This window comes from Moschus berezovskii, chromosome 4 (assembly GCF_049115385.1).
Source record: "Moschus berezovskii isolate FMDL1 chromosome 4, NW_MosBer_1.0, whole genome shotgun sequence".
Lineage (NCBI taxonomy): Eukaryota > Metazoa > Chordata > Mammalia > Artiodactyla > Moschidae > Moschus > Moschus berezovskii.
Genome location: NC_142463.1, coordinates 109,509,092 through 109,530,165, shown reverse-complemented (window position 1 = coordinate 109,530,165; position 21,074 = coordinate 109,509,092). Strand labels below are relative to the sequence as shown.

General features: G+C 48.7%; 3 protein-coding genes across 3 annotated transcripts; all 3 read right to left on the bottom strand.

Annotated features, from left to right (window-relative positions):
- Positions 1-5,397: 5,397 nt before the first annotated feature.
- LENEP (lens epithelial protein) lies at positions 5,398-6,443 on the bottom strand. The gene is made up of 2 exons (XM_088835835.1): positions 5,842-6,443; positions 5,398-5,753 (listed from the first exon to the last, which is right to left on the bottom strand). The coding sequence occupies exon 1, from the start codon at positions 6,297-6,299 to the stop codon at positions 5,895-5,897; it is 405 nt and encodes a 134-aa protein (XP_088691961.1). The 5' UTR covers positions 6,300-6,443; the 3' UTR covers positions 5,398-5,753; positions 5,842-5,894.
- Positions 6,444-6,595: 152 nt separating this feature from the next.
- FLAD1 (flavin adenine dinucleotide synthetase 1) lies at positions 6,596-11,877 on the bottom strand. Its single transcript, XM_055403432.2, has 7 exons — positions 11,745-11,877; positions 9,583-10,327; positions 8,547-8,694; positions 8,014-8,112; positions 7,746-7,935; positions 6,924-6,997; positions 6,596-6,815 (listed from the first exon to the last, which is right to left on the bottom strand). Exons 1-7 carry the CDS (start codon positions 11,823-11,825, stop codon positions 6,680-6,682), a joined length of 1,473 nt encoding a protein of 490 aa, XP_055259407.1. The 5' UTR covers positions 11,826-11,877; the 3' UTR covers positions 6,596-6,679.
- Positions 11,878-16,996: 5,119 nt separating this feature from the next.
- On the bottom strand, positions 16,997-20,849 carry CKS1B (CDC28 protein kinase regulatory subunit 1B). Its single transcript, XM_055403434.2, has 3 exons — positions 20,693-20,849; positions 18,135-18,262; positions 16,997-17,529 (listed from the first exon to the last, which is right to left on the bottom strand). Exons 1-3 carry the CDS (start codon positions 20,749-20,751, stop codon positions 17,477-17,479), a joined length of 240 nt encoding a protein of 79 aa, XP_055259409.1. The 5' UTR covers positions 20,752-20,849; the 3' UTR covers positions 16,997-17,476.
- Between the last annotated feature and the right edge of the window lie 225 nt (positions 20,850-21,074).

Below are 21,074 nucleotides of genomic sequence, written 5' to 3'. Positions count from 1 at the left end.
CGTGCCAGGCGTCTTGTTTTACCCTACCTGGATCTTTCAGCAGCCGGAATGCATTTCCCACTTGAGTCTGGACAGTCCTGGAACCCCTTGTTAGTTTTTTAGTGACCACCTCCTCTCCCCACCCCCCAACACATTCTCGGCTCCCTTCCTCGCTCAGAAGTCAGAGGGTGGAACCCCAACTTGAAATTCCCGCCTAACCCCCAACTCCAAGCCTTACCTCGCCGAACAACTGCGGCTACTTAAGCGAAGAAAAGCTGACTGGGGGCCCCACCCCCTCCCACGAAACCCCCGAGGCCTGCCACCACCCCTGCCCAGGCACTAGGCCTGTACTGGAACCGGGAACTGGAGGGCAAGTGTGGGATCTCCGAGGGGCTTCCTGGGGATCTGAGCGCTTCCAAGATCCACAATTTCAGACATAAATATTCAGGCAACCAACTAGACCTAAATTTGGGGGGCAAATTAGCAGGAGGTCTGTAAATACCCGGAGGATGAAGTGGTTGACCAAAAAGAAGGATGAATGTCCAGGCCTTCTGGGAGTTAACCCCTTTTAAGGAGAACTGCACACCTGGGGCTGGGGACGGCGATTCGGAGTGACAGGCCCGTAGTCCGGGCCACGTGCGCCAAGGAGCAGCTGCAGGGGAGATGGATACTTGCAGAGCCCGGGGAAGAGAGTACTTCTGACGGGAAGAAAGGCAAAGCTGGGCCTGGGCGGGGTCCTGAGAGAGTGGGTCTAGGGGCCTGTTTTGGAATGTGGAGGGGCTAAGCTGGAAGCGGAGCTTCAGCCTGCGCCGGGCGCCCACCTCTTCCCCACTCTCCGCCTTCCCCAGGCTGCCGCCGCTTCCCTCGAAAAACCCGCCGCCCAGGAAACCGCTGGGGGCGCTCAGACCGCAGCCCCGGCGCCCCCACCGTGACCGCCCAACCCACCTGAAGGGACCGTGGCTGCCAGGGTTGCCCCCCTCCCGCCGACTCCCCCCACACCTGCGGGCTGCTCTATTTATAACTCGGCGCCTATTCCGGGCCTCTGGGCGGGAGCGCGCTGCCGCGCAGCGCTAATCGTCGCCGGGATCTCTGCGCCCCCCAGGGCAGGGGGAGATAAATTTAGCCTCAGGAAGCTCGGGGGAACATTTTCCAAAACTCCACGTCCCAGAGAAGGCGAAACAGAACCCACTTGCCCTCAGCTTCCTCTCGCCAGCCGCCAGGCGGCGCAGGTCCCCCTGCTTCTCGAGCCGGGTCGCTGCTTTGAAGCTGGGGTAGGCAAAGGATTGAGAACGAACGACCTAAGAGCACGAAGGGGCGCAGGTCAGAGGGGACAGAGAACGGCCAGAAAAATGGATATGCCCCAAGGTTGGCAAAGACGAGAGTAGAGAGCTTCAGCTGGGAGTAATTAGAAAGGACTTCTGCCTTCAGAAGGGGAAATAACTCATGTGCAAACGAGATGCAAATAGGGATGCAAATAACAGCCAATGCCCTTGGAGGTCGGCGCTCTGGCGCCAGTGAAACAACTGCCACACTGCCTTCTGCCCGCCTTTCAGTGTTGCTGGGAAAACGTGGGACTATCCCAAGAGCATCGCTATAATATCTAGTTAATTGCGCACGGCTCCTCAGACCACTTTTCTCGACCCCTCTCCACCTACTTTCTGCACATCACTGAGGGTCATGTCCGCCGTGATCAGCTGGGAATCCCGGTTATGAGGCCGCTTTCCCTCCGCGTGCTGTCGTATTTGGGGAGTCACTTCCAGTTCCGCCAGTTTAGTTCTTCGAGTTCCGACGAGGAAACTGAGATTGAGTGAGGAAAACACTCACCCAAAGCACCAGTGCAGGTACAAAGCCGCTACTGGTAAAACGCTTCCTAGGTAATGCAGTGGTAAAGAACCCGCCTGCCAATGCAGGAGAAGCCAAAGACGTGAGTTCCGTCCCTGGGACGGAAAGATCCTCTGGAGTAGGAAATGGCAACCCACTCCAGTATTCTTGCCTGGAAAATTCCATGGACAAAGGAGCCTGGCAGGTTACAGTCCATAGTTTCTCAAAGAATCAGACAGGACTGAGCACTGCACCTTTACCTTTTCCCTTTTCGGTTCTGCCTGGTCTCTTTCCGCACTTTATCGGCCTAGTCCTCTACCCCTCGTTGCCTCTAGGGGGTCCCGAGGTGGGCAGGTCGAGGGGTAGATGAGCTCTTACCCTTTCCTCACTGTCTTGGTGCCTCCCTATCTTCCTTAATCCCTCCCCTCATCCCCCTCCAGTGTGTTCTGGAGAGAGTGGTTTGGACATTCAAAACCGGAGCTTATTCTAGATGGGAAGAGAACACTACAGGGTAACTGCCATATCTCACTTTTCCTTCTAGACCAGTGGGGAGTCTCCTGGCTCTGTGGCTTACATGAAAAGGGCACAGCTGGGCCTCCCAAATGCCCCAGGCAGGAAATGAAGAACCAGGGGAGCTTAGGGTTGAGGTCAAGCGGGAGATCATGGAGTGGGTGTAGAATAGGGTTGATTGTCCCGTCCACCCTTTCGCTTTCCTGTCCCTGCCTCCCAGGCCACTTAGACCACCATCCCAAGCACGCGTTCAGAAGAGGAAGGCAGGCTCATTGAGAGGCTGTGAATTTGAGATGAAAAAAATCTGGGTTCACCAAATGACTACCCTACTGCAGAGTGCTGTTTGTGCGACTTTGGAGGGGTCACCTCAGCTCTCTGGGCTTGTTCCTTCATGTAAAGATATGATAATTACTCTTGTCCTGCCTACTTTTGAAGTGGACTTTTGTAAGGCTCAGAGCACTCTTTAGCTGAAACGGGCTTCGGAATGGTGTATGAGGTTTTTGTTATCCTCCCCATCTCTCTCTTCAATCTTTCCACTTTCAGAGCTCTGACACTCTCTTTCCAGCTCTGCACTCTCCCTGGGCTACTGGCAGTCACTACTTGTCTCCCTCCTTCAGCTCCTACCACGGGCCACCACAACCCTGGGCCCTGCCTTCCTCCACCTACCACTTCCCCAGTGGCCCTTGCCAGACATCCCCTCCCCTGGCAAAGTCAGAAGCCTCAGACTTTAGGATCCACCTCCAGCACTGCTGCAGCTTGGTGGGAGTGAGGTCTAAGAAAGGAAAAGGAGGCAGACTTCTCGAGCTCCAGTGAGGGAAGGGCTGGAGCTCGCCAAGCAGGGTGCAGACTACAATGGGGAAACAGTGTTAGTTGCTCAGTCGTGTCCGACTTTTTGTGACCCCTTAGACTGTAGCCCACCAGGTTCCTCTGTCCATGGGATTTTCCAGGCAAGAATACTGGAGCGGGTTGCCATTTCCTTCTCCAGGGGATCTTCCTGACCCAGGAATCGAACGCGATTCTCCGGCCTTGCAAGCAGAGTCTTTACTGTCTGAGCCACTGGGAATTCCAAATTCTGAGCCGAAGGTGAATCCTTTATCCACCGCTACCACTAGCCTCTCTCTGGGTGGATTCAGGACCTTCTCACTGCTGTGCCCTGGGGCCCTGGAGACACCAGGGAAGAACACTGACCTGCATTTTGTGGATGCGGGGCTGCCAGGGATAAGAAATAACCTTGATTCGGAGTACTACAGAGTACCATGCTACCATAAAGAAGAATGGACAGGCCGTAAATATACTAGTATGAAATCCTTTACAAGGTACATGAAGCAAAAACAGCAAGGTACGGAGCAGGGTGTAGAGTATGTTATTAACTAGAAGGACAAGTATATGCAGAATGCAGCCACTTCTCTCCACTGCTATGGCTGTAAGCCTGCTATAAGCCACCAACACATCTGGCCGCAATTGTGCCCACTACCTCCTAAGAGGTCTCTACTGTTCTACCCTTGGTCCCCTAAAGGCTATTCTCAACCCAGCGCCAGTGTGAACCTTTTAAATAAAAAAATCAGTTCATGCTCAACTGCCTGCAGCAGTTCCTTATTTCACTCAGCCTACAATCTCAAGTTGTTACCATGGCCTACCAGGATTGCTCCAACTGCCATCCTTAGCTCAACTTTCTCTTTTCCCATAGCACCTGTCACCTAATAACATCAATGTGCTTCTGTTTATATTTTCTGTCTCTACCCACCAGCACGTACGCTCCATAAGGACAGGGGTCTATTTTGTTCACTGCTGTATTCAAAGCAGCCAGAATGACATATAGCAGATTCTCAATAATATATGTTAAATGAATGAATGAATCTTTTGCCATTTGCGACAGCATGGTTGAACCTGGAGGGTATTATGCTTAATGAAATAAGTCAGAGAGAGAAAGACAAATATGGTATGTTATCGCTCACATATGGAATCCAAAAAACAAAACGAATGAATATTAGAAAACAAACTAGTGGTTACTAGTGAAGTGGGAAGGGGGAGGGACAAGATAGATCTAGGGGATTAAGAGGTACAAACTACTATGTATAAAATAAATAAGCTACAAGTATATTTTGTACAGCACAGGGAATATAGCCAATATTTTATAACTTTAAATGGAGTATAATCTTAAAAATTTTGAATCACTATGCTGTACACCTGAAACTAATATTGTAAGTCAACTATACATCAATTTAAAGAACTTAAAAAAAAGTGCTGTCCAAGAAACAGGTCACCATGGTTACCTCTGGGGAGGGGTGCTAGGGGATAAAGAATTATCAGAGTTCTTTACTCTAGGCATATGTTACTTTGACAAACAAAGAAAAAGAAAACAAGCCCAGAGGAAAAGGAGTTAACTAAGAAGTCTGAGGAAGAGCTGGTCCCTGGCAGTGGGAGAGGATCGCATACACCACCTCCAGGCCAATATCCCAGGATAGAATGGGGGAAAGGCATAACTAGGCCCCAGAGAATGCTGGGTAGAGATCTGAGGGACACTTTGGCTGGCTCTGAGGTTGTGGGGGTCTGAGTGGGCATGTCAGTAGGCAGGAGCAAGACGATGTAAATAACTGGTGTGTACTGATCCCAGGGAGTGCATGTGTTGGTGGCTGCCAAGGGGAGGCGAAGAGTCAATTCTGCTCATTCTGGCTGTGTCCTATGCATTGTCAGAAGCCTGCAGGACAGCTTTCTCTTGCAGCTTTGTGCGTGAGCTAGAGGAGCAGGGCCTGATCTCTGTAAGCTGTGAACTAGTACCAGCTCAGCACTTTCCCCAAGATCTTCAGGGGCAGGGAGCTGGCCAGATCAGGTCTTCTATTTAGGTTCCCAGCCTTACATGGAGGGCCTCATAGAAGACCCTACCCAAGCTAGACTCCTCCCTTTCTACAAGTTGGGAGGAACCTGGCCTTTCCACCCAACGCCCTCCCCACCCAGGCACCAGTGAGTCAGGAAACCTGGCTTTCAGTCTTTTATCCAGGACAACCTCCTTTCCTCCCTGGTTCCCACACTGTTCTGGTGCTGACTTTTTCTGATTCCCCTGTAGACATTTAGAACTTTCAGTCTCAAGGCCTATTTATTATACATATAGTTCAGTGATTCTCAAACAGAGAGACTGGGGGCAGGCCATTCCTGGTATTGGGAGTGTATGGTAAGATCAGCCATCTGGGCCGTAGGCTCCCTGAGCCAGACTTGGAGGAGCGCCAGGTCCTGCTGCAGTCTGACTGGGGTCCTAGCCAGCAGGCCAAGCTCCTGTGCACCAGAGGTGCGCTGGAGGTGGGGGCTGGGAATGGGGGCCCAGAGATGAGGCAGGTCTGACAGATGGCACAAACTTGAAACAGGATAGCACTTCACTCGTGGTTTGTGGCCCATCCTTGGTCAAGCACAGCTGGCCCCGGGAGTCTTGATGGACGCTGGACTGGGTGCTAAAAAAAGAAGAATGGAAGCTGAGAGGCAGGCTCTGCCACAGAAGTTGCAACCGTGCCTCCTATCTGCCCACCCTACCCTGCCCACCTGAGCGATGCTGGCCATGGTGCCCGTGGAGTGGAGGCAGGTCTCTGCCACCATTAATCCAGCAGCTCCTTGATACACCAGCAGCAGAGGAGGATGTAGGCCATTTCCTTCAGGGTCCGCTGCAGGCCCTCCCACCCTGTGCCCATCTTCATGATGGGAACCCGGAGTCCAGTGTCTCGCAGGACCCCTCCGAGGGAGAAGGGCAGGGCCTGGGCTAGGGGCTGTGTCTGGGGCCGCATGTGGGCTGCAGCCGAGGAAGGGTGTGGTAGCTGCGTCCAGTGCCTTTTATCAACATTGTCCCCACCCCCTTCAGACCTCATGACTGTGGGCACACGGGCCCCAGGGTCTAGCACAGGGAAGGTTCTGGGCCTGAGAATGGGCTGAGTCAGCCCCTGTGACCAGGGATGCTGGGATGGGGTTAGTAGGAGGGCCTGGCCACTCCATCTTTCATCCTCCATGGCCAGGCCAGCTCAGCTTCCCTTCTTCCCGCCTGGGTCTTGAAACCCTGGGTCCATTGCCTGGTTGTCCCTTCCCCCTCCCCCTCAGGGTTGGCACTGCTCCCTTCTTCTGCCCTCCAGTGGGCTCCTGCTGAGGTTGGCACTGAAAATCATCGGGGAGAGCTCCTTTCCAGCCTGCTCTGCCCCCCATTCCTCTTAAGAGTGAGCACTGGGGGCTTCGAGCTGCCAGGGCCTGGCTTCCTTTTGCTTCTCCCGTTCCCTGAAGCAGGAAGACAAAGGCACAGGTACAGCAACAGGCACAGGAGAGGTGGTTTATTGACAGGTTAGACCCCAGGACGGCCTCCTTCCTTCCCTCCTTGAAAAGGGCGCAAGTGGGGGAGTCACGTGCGTGAGTTCCGCTCCTCCTCTTCGTTCTCAAGCAGGTAGGCCGGACGGTAGGTGGGCTGTCCTCCTGGGCTCAGGCACTTCAGGGCCGGGTTTCGTACTGTGTTCTCCCGGCTCCCCAGTGATGTGTAGCTGGGTGGGGGTGGGGGAGGGTATGGTGGGTTTGTGGTGGGCTTGGTGTTCCCAGCCCCAGCACCCTCATGTCTTCCACATACCCATCCTGTTCCCCCAACACCTTACCCTCGGTCATACAGGATACAGTAGGGGACAAACAGTTGGCGCAGAAAGTCCCAGATGTCTCTGTAGGTCCAGTCCTGAGAGGCCAGAGTTAGAGCAGAGTCACACATACTCCCCCTCCCACATCTACCCTCATCTACCTGGGAAAGGGCCTATCCCGGCTCTTCTGCTCCCCTAGCCTCTGAGGGAGGGCCTGCTACTAAACTCTCTGGTACATCTTGCTCTGTGTACGCCAATCAATGAGATAAACCATCCTGTCCCCTCCCCATTCTCAATCCACCCTCCACTGGCATGTAATTTCCAGGAGGAAAGGGAGAGGCTATTTGTGCAAGCCTGTGCTGTCCATTAGAACTTTCTGTAATGATGGAAATGGTCTATATCTTTGCTGTCTAACATGGTAGTCATTTGACATAAGGCTAGTACAACGTACAACTAAGGAACTGAAGTTTGAATTGTATTTAATTAAAAAATTGAGATATAACTCACAAGCCATGATATTCATCTTTTTAAAGTATACAAGTCAATTTTTTAAAGCAATTTGTATTTCATTTCAGTTAATTACAATTCAAGTGTAAATAAGTGGCTCACGGCTACCACACTGGACAGCACAGGTCTAAGACACTGTTTGGTCCACAATGCTTGCCGTTGAATTAGTGCTCAATAAAACCTGATCAAAAGGCTGAACGAACAAATACCACTGCCTCCTTTGGCTGATGGGGTCATTTCATCCAAGGCCAAGGGTCTAAGCCTCCCACTCCAGGAAGCCAGGGTGCAAAGACTGACAGGGGACAGGAGACTGAAGGTGATAAACCCCCTTCCCCATACCAGTAGTGGGTTGATGCGCATGAACGCAGGCCAGCCTGGGTCGGTGGGGCTGAAGGGGCAGAGGCTGCAGGAGTAGGGGTCAGTGCGGCGGGTGCCCATCAGCACAGCCTCCAGCTGGGGGTGCCGTGCCTGCAGCTCACTCAAGGCCTGCTTCATGTCTCCCTCAGCCTCCAGCACCTGCAGACTGTACCTGAGGAAGAGAGCCAGGAGTCAGGAGTGGGCCCTGCCAAGTCCCTCTGGGATCCCAAATCTCCAAGGCCCCTAGTACCTCTTGATGGTGTCCTGAAGAAACTGCTCCAGCTCAGGGAAAGGGGAGATGCTGCGGATATACAGGATCTGGAGGGGCTCTTGAGCATCAGGGCACTTCCTGGGGAGGGGGCAGGATCCACTGGCTTGCCAGGATGGGCAGGGAAACACTCCCCAGAGAGCTTGCTCTGTTCTCTTTGGCCACTGGGATAGACATCCTCTCCTTCTCCCTTTTCCTCGTCATTCTCATCCGAAGGGAAGAACCCATTTCCTCTGGCAAGCCCACACACCTGTTTCTAGTATGTAGGCCTTACCTCCCCGACAGGACTGTGACCTCCCTGTGGTCAGGGAAGGTGGTTTGCACATCCATACCCAGGGCCAGGCAGGTGTCAGATGCTCAATAAATATGGGGAGGAACGGAACTGAGAGGTCACTGTGGCTACTGCCCTGCCAAGCCCCACCCAGACACCCCCCTTCCTTCCTGCTTCTTAGGATGGGGAACTAGCGAATGGGGCAGCTCTATCTCTGGGGTCTGCCTCCAGGGGCTGAGCTCACCTCTGAACTGCAGCGTGGAAGAGGTGCAGGAGGGCAGTGCAGTCCTTGCCCCCGTTGAAGCCCACGCAGAGCTGGGTGAGGCTGTACCGAGCCAGGGCAGTCTCAATGGTCTGGAGGGCGCCTGCCACCTTCTCCCCCAGAGAAGACCCTGCCAGGCAGGCAGGGAAGAGGGCATCAGTTAGATACAAATGGCTGTCAGGGGGCAGCGGGGGCCAAGCTGCCCTTGCTTAAGGCCCTCTCTATCTTCCCAGTGTTCAATTCCTTCATCTGCCCCCTGCTCACCATTTAGCCATACCTCACAGTAATCTTCACCTGAGTGTATTCCCTCTGGGGCTCCGTGTTTCGTTACATTCTCCTAAAGCTCATGCTGCTTCCTTCCCTCTTTCACACTGTTTCCTCTTGCCCATCTCCTGGTTTAACCAAATTCTTTTTGCGTGTGTACATGCTGAGTCGCTTCGGTTGCGTCTGACTCTTTGTGACCCTACAGACTGTATCCCTCCAGGCTCCTCTGTCCGCAGGATTCTCCAGGCAAGAATACTGGAGTGGATTGCTATGCTCTCCTCCAGGGGATCTTCCTGACGGAGGGATCAAACCTGTATCTCTTAAGTCTTCTGCGTTGGCAAGGGGCTTCTTTACCACTAGCGCCATGTGAAAATCCTTTTTCACTCAGCTTATATGTCACTCACCCAGGGAAGCCTTCTCTTACCCCAGATCAAGAATGATTTCCCTGATGTGGAAACCCCCTTATCACTGACCCCTCATGCACGATTACCTTTTTAACATCCCCCTCTCCTGTTAAATCTCCTTGTCCAGAGCAGGGGTACCTCTGTCCTGTTGAGCTAAACACCCAACATCCAGCACAATGTTGCTGAAAGGAGGTATTCAATTGATATTTATTGGAAGAATCAATGAATCTGCTGTGGTTATCTTCTACCTTCTCTGGGATCTGCGACAAGCCTCCAACAGCCTACCTCCTAAGACCTAGGGTGGCACCAGTGGTCTGGTGCCTTCTGCCCCTTCCCCAGGAGGCCCCTACCTGACTCAGTGAGTTTGTACACGGCCTCACCGGCCTGCTCCACGGCATTGGGCACGTAGGGGACCACTGATCCCTGGGGCAGACGGGCAGTCAGGTAGGCCAGGCATTCCTCCAGGGGCCCTTCTTCCTCTGAGTCCAGTGTCAGCTTCACCTGATAGTAGTTGCTGCCCCAATCAGGGTAGGAACCCAAGCCAAGCCTGCGCCCAAAATGGGCCTGGGCCTCAGCCAGAATGGGAGCAATAGAGGCCTCATTAGCTGCCACATACATTTCCCGCAAGTGGAACTGAACAGCTGTGTTCTGGAACAGCCCCTTCAGCCCTTCCAGCACCCGACGCAGCAGCTCCGGAATTCCCGGGAAGAGGTAGACATTTCGGACGGAGACTAGTGGGAATCGGAAGGGGTGGCCAGTGCGAGGATCTGTGCCATAATGCAGGCGGGCAGAGGCGGGCACCCGCGACAGTTTCTCCCAGCCCGCCCCTCCTAGGGCCTTGATGGCCGCTTCCAGCTCAGGGTGTGGCTTGAGCTCATCCCCAAAGGCCTGGGCCACTGCCTCAAAGGTCACATCATCATGTGTGGGGCCGATGCCCCCCGCTGTGAGGACGTGGGTGAAGCGGCTGGAGAAAGCTGAGACCTCAGCTGCGATGGTGGCTACCTCGTCAGGCACCACAGAGACTCGGCACACCTGGACCCCCAGGGAACGCAGTGTCCGGCACAGAATGTAGGTGTTGGTGTCTTGAGTGTGTCCCTGGGAGATTGGGGATGGGGAAGATGAGCGTGTCAGTGCTGTGGGGATGCAGGGCAAAGCAGGAAGGATCAAGTTGCAACTGCCTGCTGATGGAGCACTCTGCTCTTTGGGGGACACCCACCTCTGGCAGCCCGCAAGCCCACACTGGGCCCAAGAGTGGGAAAATCCATGTGAATGGAGTTAGGGGTAATGTGATCCACCTTGGGCTTCCATAGCTACGCTTGGATCTTGACCTCCTCTCTGCTTATGGATTCAATTATCAATTTTATGTGAACCACTCATCCACTTCCTCATCAACCCTGACAGTTTCAGTCCCCTGGCCCCAAGTGCTTAAGGGCATCTTCAGATTCCTGGCCGTTGTCACTTTGGTCAGTGGCATCCTCAGACACTGTCTGCAGCCTGTCGGGCCCTTCACGCTGTCAATTCTACTTCTGAAATGTCTCTCCATCTGCTCTCTTCTTTGTTCCTATTGCCACCAAACAGGTCCTTGGCACTTTTCACCTGGATGGTGGCAACAGACCCCTGGCCAGGCTCCCAGTGTCCTGCCATAGCACTCTGCCCGAGGCCTCTGCAGCAACCTTCCTAACATGTCACTGTGATTGTGTCACTCTTGGCTCAAAAGTCACTTGTTATTTCCAACCATATACAGAATAAAGTTCAAACTCCTTTGCAGAATATTCGAAGCTGTGTGTCTATGGTGTGTACACACTCTTCTTTTCCAGCCCCATCTCCTTCTACTTCTCTACAGAGTTTAGTGGTTAAGGCTGGCTCTGGAGTAAATGCAAATCAAGTAGGAATCCCACCTACCACTTACTAGCTGTTTAGGGAAAGCTTCTCAACCTTTCTGAGCCTCAGTCTCATTATCTACTAATTGAGATTTGTAATAATAGTACCCACATCATAGGGTTGTTGTAAGGAATAGGAAAATCACATATGTGACGTAATACAAGCACACTGCCAGCCCCTAGTAAGCACTCAATATTACTATTACAAACCTGATGCCCACCATGATCTCTAGTGAGACTTCCCTGATCATTCAGAAGAGATTTCCCCCTTCTAGTACTTTCCTTCTATCTCTCCTGAATGCTTTAGATCATTTTTCCAAATAGGCTGGACAAAGCTTCTGAAATACATGCACCTGTACCTCCTATACACACTGGACTCCTTGTCATTTCTGTAAAGGTCCTCCTCCCCCTACCATACTGCTTGGCAATTTGTAGGGACTTTGCTACAAGTTTTTCAAAAGAGTAATTTAAAGAATAAGGGTCACTTTTCCTCCAATATCTTGGACTCATTCCAGGGCCCGACTGCAGCAAGAGGGCTCCTGCCCTGGTTCACCCTCCCTCAACAGAACGTGGAGAAAGCGCCCAAGGACCGGAGAATGCAGACCCTCCCCCATCCTCTGTCCCAGACACACCTTGAGGATTTCATCTCCAACAATGATGATGCCCGCTGTTACGCTGCGCCCTGGCGGAGGTTCAGAGGCCCTAGATGCCATGGTCCTGCCTTCTCTGCCCCTCTGGAAGACCCTCCAGTAGCCACCCAGACCCCCAAATAGGGGTCGCAAGCACTGGGTGCCCGCCAGGTCTACAGGGCACTGGGGGTCATAGCCTGGGAACAGGGATTCCGGGGTGGAGGGAACCTGGAGGAGCCAGAAAGGACAATGGGGAAGAAGAGGAGTGCATAGTTTTCCTCATCAGGCCCTTGACAATCGACTCCTTTATCCCTGTCCGTTTAATAAACGTGTTCTTAAACTCTAGCCCATACCTCTTTCAATGTCTTCTATGCTCCATCCTAGTCTCCTTAAAATATCCTTCTCTCCCGAACCTACCACTTAAAAATGTCTTCTGTCTTAGGGTCGGCTCTATCCAGGGCATCTGCACTTTTATATATATATATATGTCTAATCGCTTCTCGGCCTTTAATATGTCTCTTCTCTTTGGGGCACCTGTCCCTTTAAATGTCTACCTTATCCTGGGCCTTGGCCCCTTTAAATGCGTTCCCTCCTTCCACCACCGACCAGAACTCAGCAGCTTTCTTCTGCAGGCTTCCACACCCTTTCCAGCCCAGAATCCTGTCTTTTCCCGCCACGCTTCAGACTGCTGAGCTCTTCCAGGTTCTCACCTGCCTCTTGCCCCTTCACCGGGTCTTTCCCTCTCTCCTTTCCGCCTGTCTCGGGGCAGCTTCCGTACTCAGAGTCCCGCCTCAGACTCACTCTCACCTCATATTAATTGGTTATTTTGGCCGTCGCTCAGACTACTTCTATGGGTCCATTGGTGTAGTCGACCATCGCTCGCGAGCTTTAGCCAGAGGGCGGGAGTAGTACTGGGTTGTTATTGGCGACAACCACGTGGCCACCCTCACCCGGAAGTGAGGGGGCTGGGCCTTAGCCGGGGGGCGGGGCTTTTCTCTCGGGAAAGAACCTGAGGAGTGGAAGGAGCCGAGGGCTCTGAAGTGTTTGTGGTGCTCCCCCCTGGTGCTGGAAGTAAAGAGACGCTTGACTCTAACCTCCGCTCAGTGTTCAGATTCCTGCGTGTACATACTGTTGTTTTTTTTTTTGAAGGAAAAACCCTAATGTTTATTGAGCTGCCCTACACATATTGATTTAATCTCCATGTTATAGTTATCATGATTCTAAGAAGTCAGAGAGGTTTTGTTTTTTTTTTTTAATCTTTATTTTATTTTATTTTTTATTAAATGAGGCTTTTAATTAATGTTTGACAGAGCTGATTCAAGTTGAACAGACTAAATTTCTTTAAACAAACTTACTTATACTCCAGAGTCCTTTAAAAACTTAATAGCATTTATACATTGAAGGTATTTGATTTTCTTGTAACTAGCACTTCAAATGCAACAAGCATTTGAAGCAACAAGCATTTGACCCAACAAGTAAAACTTTCTACAGTTCATAACTTTTATAAATAAATTAAATGTACAGTGAATAAGTTCTCTGAAATATTTCAATATTTCTGCAGGTTTAGTAACATCGTAAAATACATTTCAACTAAAATTCACAAATCTAAAAACCTGTTAGGCATTTTTAGGCATTTTAAGTTGGAAATGAAGACCAATGTTACATCGTAATATGCCAATTACAAATAGTACTTCAAATAGCAAATACTACAGTTTGTCCCAAACTTTAAAAACTATTCATGAACTCAACACTGAACTATTGATGACTATGAGAATTGTTTCCTAGCCTTTTTGAAAATTTCAACCCATTTACATTTAAGGTAATTATTGATAAGTACGATCCCGTAGCCATTTTCTTTATTGCTTTGGGTTCAAGTTTATACACTCTTTCTGTGTTTCCTGTCTATAGAAGATCCTTTAGCATTTGTTGGAGAGCTGGTTTGGTGATGCTGAATTCCCTCAGCTTTTGCTTGTCTGTAAAGCTTTTGATTTCTCCTTCATATTTGAATGAGATCCTTGCTGGGAAATAATTAAAGGTCACTCAGCTTATATGTGGAGAAGGCAATGGCAATCCACTCCAGTACTCTTGCCTAGACAATCCCATGGATGGAGGAGCCTGGTAGGCTGCAGTCCGTGGGGTCGCTAAGGGTCGGACATGACTGAGCGACCTCACTTTTACTTTTCACTTTCATGCATTGGAGAAGGAAATGGCAACCCACTCCAGTGTTCTTGCCTGGAGAATCCCAGGGACGGGGGAGCCTGGTGGGCTTCTGTCTGTGGGGTCACACAGAGTCGGACACGACTGAAGTGACTTAGCAGCAGCAGCAGCTTATATGTGGGCATCCCCAATGGTTTGTGGTCAAGAGTCTGCTCTCAATGCAGGAGACACAAGTCCCATCCCTGGGTCTCGAAGAACCACTGGAGGAGGAAATGGCAACTCACTCCAGTATTCTTGCCTGAAAAATCCCATGGACAGAGGTGCCTGGAAGGCTGCAGTCCAAATGGTCACAAAAAGTCAGAAATGGCTGAGACTGAGCACAACACAGCTTATGTGTGATGGAGCAAGGTGAAATCAAACAGTCTGTCTGCCTCCATAACTCATCTGCTTTCCACTACAACTTGAGATTTCACTGTGCATTGCTATGTAGAGAATAACTTCGGAATTTTGTGTCCCCTGCTGTTCACTGTGTGTAACTCATCTCTGGAAAGAAAATACTTGTCCTACATGTCTATTTCACAAACCATAGAATACTATAGCTTAAAAATATTTTTTACTTTATTATACCAAACTTTATTAATTTTATTTCATTTTATCTTAACAGTATGTGTTGCTGTTGTTCAGTCGCTAATTTGTGTCTGACCTTTTGAGACCCGATGAACTGCAGCATGCCAGGCTTCACTGTCCTTCACTATTACCCAGTTTGCTCAAATTCATGTCCATTGAGTAGGTGATACTATCTAACCATCTCATCCTCCCATCACCTCCTTCTCCTTTTGCCATCAATCTTTTCCAGCGTTAGGGTCTTGTCCGATGAGTTGACTCTTCACATCAGGTGGCCAACATATTGGAGCTTCAACTTCAGCATCAGTCCTTCCAATGAAATAGTCAGGGTTGATTGCCTTTGCTTGCTTGCTAAGTCACTTCAGTCGTGTCCGACTCTGTGTGACCCCATAGGCGGCAGCCCACCAGGCTCCCCCGTCCCTAGGATTCTCCAGGCAAGAACACTGGAGTTGGTTGCCATTTCCTCCTCCAGCATACTATGTTATTCATGAACCATGACTCATTCTGAGGGGTCAGGGGCTAGCACTGGTGTCAAAGGGGATTTTACATTGTAGCAAGTGGAAGTTGGGCGGACACCAAGAAAAATTGTCAGGATTGCCTGTGAGCTAATGAGATCCTGGTGGTGAGCTTTTATTGTGTGGACATTTCATTGTCTCTGTTAATAAACGATAAAGCTAATTAATTCAACTTTTTTGACAACGAACTCTTGCCCCACCTTTTTCCAGATGGTGCTTTAAACATAACCTCTCCCAGTTAATTGGTCATTTGGGTACAAGTGAGGGCAGCGACAAAGGGAGGGCCACATGTCCACTTTGGATTCTCAGCTTCCACTTATTTTACTTGTCTCTGGTCTAAAAGTACTTAATACTCCTACCAATCGTCTTGGGGCCTTTTTAATATGCTGATTAAATCTACAGGATTCTGACTGTTTGGGTGGGGCCAGAGATCTGCATTTAACAAACCCTCCTGTCATGGTGGTGCCATTGCTTTTTGTAGTAAAGGTCTAAAATTTCATGTGAAATACTGAACCACACCTGCCTCATTTTACTCTCCTAAAACCCCTCTAAGAGAGATATGCTCATTTTACAGATGGGCAACAGGCTCAAAAAGGTAAAGAGATGCCATATAAAAACCACAAAAACACTACAGTAAATGATAGAGCCAGGCTTCTAGAACCTTCAAGTAATAAGCCCAGTTTTGTTTTTCCAATTAAGGGAGTCTCCGCTCTAAAAAACCGAACAGGCTTTCCTAATGGCATAAGCCATATGCTACTGCATCTTTCTTAGTAATCATGGTGATATTTGACAAGCCCCCTCCTGAAATGCCTCCTCCCTATCCCTCAACATCAGCTCGAGTCTTTTAATGAGTTCTCAAACTTAAGTGTGCACCAGAATTACCTAGAGAGCTTGTTAAAATGTCACTGTGTCCAACCCTGTTTGATTCAGTAGGTCTAGGGTGGAGTCCCAGAATGAGCACTTCTGAGTTTCCAGGTGATATTGATGCTTCTGGACCAGGGACCACACCTGAACTACTGCTGACTACTACTGACTGCTCTAGGAATAAATGAGTGAAAAATAAGAGAAAGTAGGAAGATTAATCTCCCTTACTTAGCACTACTATTAAAATTAGAAGGTAAGCTATTATTTGGCAAAATGTCTCTTAAATAGCCACAGTTTACAGCCATTTTCTCAAAGCTCAGTGCAGTAACTACCTGTTTAAGAATGCTTGAAATCCCCTTATCCAGGCCATACCCCAGACCAATTAAGTCAACTTCCCTGGGAATGATTCAGGCATCAGCACTTTAAAGCTACTTAGGTGATTCCAATGTTTGGCCAAAGTGAGAACCACTGAAAACACCCCCAAACCACCCTGTGGAGTGAACAGGCCATAGGTGTGCTGGAGCCTTAGGCTGGTCAGGAAGTGGAGTATACTAGCAGCCTCACTTTACCCTTGTTAAGTGTAGTCTCTTTGTGACCCTATGGACTATAGCCCGCCAGGCTCTTCTGTCCATGGAATTCTCCAGGCAAGAATAGAATACTGGAGTGGGTAGCCATTCCCTTCTCCAGAGGATGTTCCCAACCCAGGGATTGAATCTGGGTCTCCTGCATTGCAGGAAGATTCTTTACCGTCTGAGCCACCAGGGAAGCCCCAAGAACACTTGTGTGCCCCTCAAAAAAATCAGACTATGTTAATGGAAGTACCTGACCATAGAGAACAACTGATTTGTTTTGATGAGATGATGTTGTCCCTATATTACCTCTCTTAGGCCTGTAGTTAATGAAATATATTTCAGTAGATATTTGACAGCAAAGTCTACTTAAAGTAGATTACAAACCAGTTACTTGAATGTTGAAACAAACCTCCATGTTAACAAAGAGCCGAACTTCATTATCTTACTGAAGGGCATATAATTAGAACTATGATAGTGAGGGTGATGCCCTGAGAGAAGGGGGGAAAAAAACTTTAACAATTAGAGAATTAGATTATAAAAACTTCCTCTTTAATCATGGCTTTTAACATGGAACAGATTTCTTGGAATAAAATGGAAAGTTTCCAATATACTGAAACATAAATCAACATACACAACACCTGGCAGGAAAAAAAACCCAAAACAGCCAAGTTTACACAATCCCTGTAATAGACGTGGTCTTATTCTCAGATGCTTCCTCCATCTGTCAAGCGTGTTCTACTGGATTCAGAGCTCACGTAGGTTCGGGGGGATCACACTTAGCTGAGGCTGCAACCCAGAAAGCACTCACTCATCCAGCTGGGCTGTGGTCCTTCCTGTCAGTTCTGCTCAAGAAGCAAAGCAGTCACCAGCACATTCAGTGTATCGAAAATCTTTTAAATATCAAAGTGAGAAACAAGAAGGCAACACAATAATGTCATCAGGAAGATGTTAGCAAGTGAGGACAGCTGTGTAAAGCTTGAGGCTGAAAAGTGGCTCCCCAGCTTCATTTCTTTGGTTTCTTGGGCAGTGGCCGCCGGAACAGCAAGATATGAGGTTCTGAAAGAGTGAGACCTAAAGAGTAAGTGAAATCACACCACCCTATGCACAGCCTATAGTGTATCCCACTCCCACTTCCCAGCTATCACCACTTAGATCTTTGTAACTAAATGAATATTTAAGCATATGGCCTTAGAAGCAGACTCAGAAGCCTGGCTTGTGTGCCAAGCACAGAATTGTTAATATCAGTTTTCTTGCTATGTTTCTATAGCCCCAGGGTGTCCTTTATTAGTTTTGCCTGGTAGTTTGGTGTCTGGTGCCTTATCAAGAAATATACTTTCCTTGGTTTATTTGGAACACATCTCAAAATTCACTTTCTGATGGAGAATGAAGAAGAGGCCATAACCTCTACACCAAGATATATGTGGCCTTTAAATATATATACATATATTCTCTGACTAAATTAGAGATTACAGGAGTTCCCCCCTCCTCCAGTGACAGATTGTATCTGAACCTCCCAGATACCTCCCAGATACTTTATTTCTTATTTTTGGTCACTCCTGTTTTTCTAGGTGGCTGGTGAGTTAAGAAACCCATAAATCATCCCCACCTATCATTCCTTCATTTCCTGGTCCTATATGGTTGCTTTCTGCCATTGCACTGACCTGGTTCATGGATCATATAATGGACCCATCCCTGACTCTGCTGAACACCAAGATTCCTCCATTCAGATTCAGACATCAAATGAGTTTTAGGGACCAGCTTGGCTATGTCCTTGGGCAACATGACATGCCTGTAATAGAAACATGGGAAGGTGGGAAATTTGTATCAGTACTGGGTACAATCTATCAGATGAGGGGGCCAGCAGGTAAAGCCAAGACAGACAAGAAAAGAGAAACCAGTTTGTAATGGCAGGGAGTTTATAAAATCTTACTGTAGTGCAAAGGCAGTTAGAGATAAAGCCCAAGTTACGTAAATTCTCACGAAAGTGTACTAGAAAGTACATATTACTAACACCCGTGAATGAGTACAAAAATTACAGCCACTGATGATACATTACAGGGTTGTAAGGAAGGGAGAGAAGTGATTTCAGAGAGGAAAGGCCTATCAGGGAGTGCTGTGTGGAAGAGCCAGAACATAAAATCAAATATATGGAGAAGGAAATGGCAACCCACTCCCATATTCTTGACTGGGGAATTCCATGGACAGAGGAGCCTAGCGGGCTAGGGCTATAATCCATGGGGTTGCAAAGAGTTGGACACAACTTAGTGACTAAACAACAACAAAGGTATCTATTTATACATTTATAGTTATATAAATTTCTATGGCCTATGTATAAAAAAGTCCACAATCCACTCTTATTTTTAAGTTTTAAAATTTACAATTTTACAAAAACCTGAAGGCAAACATATTTTTCTCATAACCATTTGATTACTAAATCTGAGATGACCTGCACTTATCTGCTAATGAAATAAAGACTCTTTTACCCACCCCCACCACCAAGAATGAAATAGAAAAATCTTATCTTTTAAAATCTCTCCTCAGTTACATTTTTCAACTCTGAAAGGATGTGCCATGAGACTTCTTTGGGGGAGATTCCATGCTTTCTTAATCAAGGATAAGTCTCCTTTTATAGCAAAGAAATTACTACTTGAATTGGGGTGACCCAGACTTGATTATGTTCAGTGAAACTGTATTGAATGCTCTCTCTGTGCTAAGTAAAAGGGATTCCTGCCCTCCCCACCCTCCACCCGGAGAGTCAATTCTAGTCTAAATGTCTGAAAACAGCTCACATCCTAACAAGCCCCTGGCATAAAGACTGGATTCCAGGACTGTTTAGACCAAAAAAACAAAACAAACCTTTCCTTAAATCAAATATCACTGCAAGACTTACATCCTCCAGAGGATGAAACTAGTGATGTCTCCCTAGCCCTGCAAAGACATTTTAAGCACATAATTTTAGTTAGCCTAGTTCAGATGTAGAGAAAAACAGCTGAGGAAAAGAAGTTAATTGGGTTCAAACAGGGCTGGAGTGTTGTTGTTTTTTTTTGGTCTGGATCGTAGTTGCAGCATGTGGGACCTAGTTCCCTGACAGGGATTGAACCCAGATCCCCTGCATTGGGAGTTTGGCGTCTTAGCTACCGGACCACCAGTGGAATCCCAGGGCTGGGGATCTTTTCCCAAGGACTTGGCATAAAAATAATGCAAATAGTGTTATTTGTCAGCATACACCAAGTTCTCCAGAAGGTTCAGAGCCCTGCACTAGGCTGAAGAAACATAAGAAAACCAAGCTTCCTGTTGTTTTAACTATTAATGCTTGCTACAGATTAGTGGAATGCCAACGTTTGTAAAATTCTTTGTCTTGCCTATTTTTTTGTGTGTGTGCGCCTTATTTTCTAATCTAGAATTATGAGCAAACTCTGTACGGAGTCCTTTCTTTATCATGCTAGGTAAATCCTACGTGCTCCCACCACAACCTACCTGTACATAGCTCTATCATACCAATTATCATCTTCTTTCTGAAGCCTGTCAGTATTTCCACATATTTTTTAGGTCTGTTGAAAGCAAGGACCATGGCTTATCCATGTACTTTAGCAGAACACCTGAAACCTATAAACACTCCATAATTGTTTCCCAAGTAGATGCCCTTCAGACATTTGACGGTAATCTATTACGGCCACATTAAGCCTCAGTGTTCCTGGTCAGTTTTATTCCATTCCAATTCCTCGAAGCTCCCCTTCCTGAAACAAATCAGACAACCACGCCCCTTTCCCAGGGATTAATAAGCAACAATCAGGCTGTCTTAGAACTCCCCTCACTTTGAAGACTCGAAGAAAATTCAAGCTTCGCCTTTGCCCCCTTCTCCCAGAAGGCTCTACGGTGTGGCTGTAATACAAGCAGTCTCAAGAAAGCAAGTTCAGTTTACTCAACTGAGGTGGGAGAATGGTCCAGAAACCCGCAAAGCTGAGAGTGGTCAGTATTCTAACATTCGAACACTCTAACCACGACCACCCACACCTCCTTCCAAATTCGCTATCACTTTAGGGTTTTGTTTGATTGCCCACCTACCTTTCGCGCATGCGCTTTACACTCGCAACACACCCATTCCCGTTAACCTCCCGCGCATGCGCCAACTCTGCTGTTTCAGTCCCCGTTACCAACTTCTCGTGCCCTCAGGTGTCAAAACTCACGACCTTGATATTGCCCCCGCGTCGGCACTAACCGATACTCGAACTCCTCGTCGTCGTATTTGTCCGAATAGTAAATTTGTTTGTGCGACATGATCACTCCGCCTGAGGACCTTCAGCCCCGCGCCGCCAACCTCCGAACAACTCCCAGCAGCACGCGCTCCCACCCTCTTTGGCCTCGCTTTCAAACACGCCGCCTGCGCTTTCTATTGGTCCCTCTGGCGGAAGGCGGGACAACCCCACCTTCAAGCCTTCGATTGGCTTAGATTTGCTTCTACTCAAGTCCTCATTGGAGTGAAAATTGCTCAAGAATTGGCGTAAGTAAAAAATAGACCTTTTATTGGCTATTGCTGCCACTGTGAGCATCCTCGCGCTGCCATTGGCTGATTCGGGAAAGTGGGACGGGTGAAGGAGGGA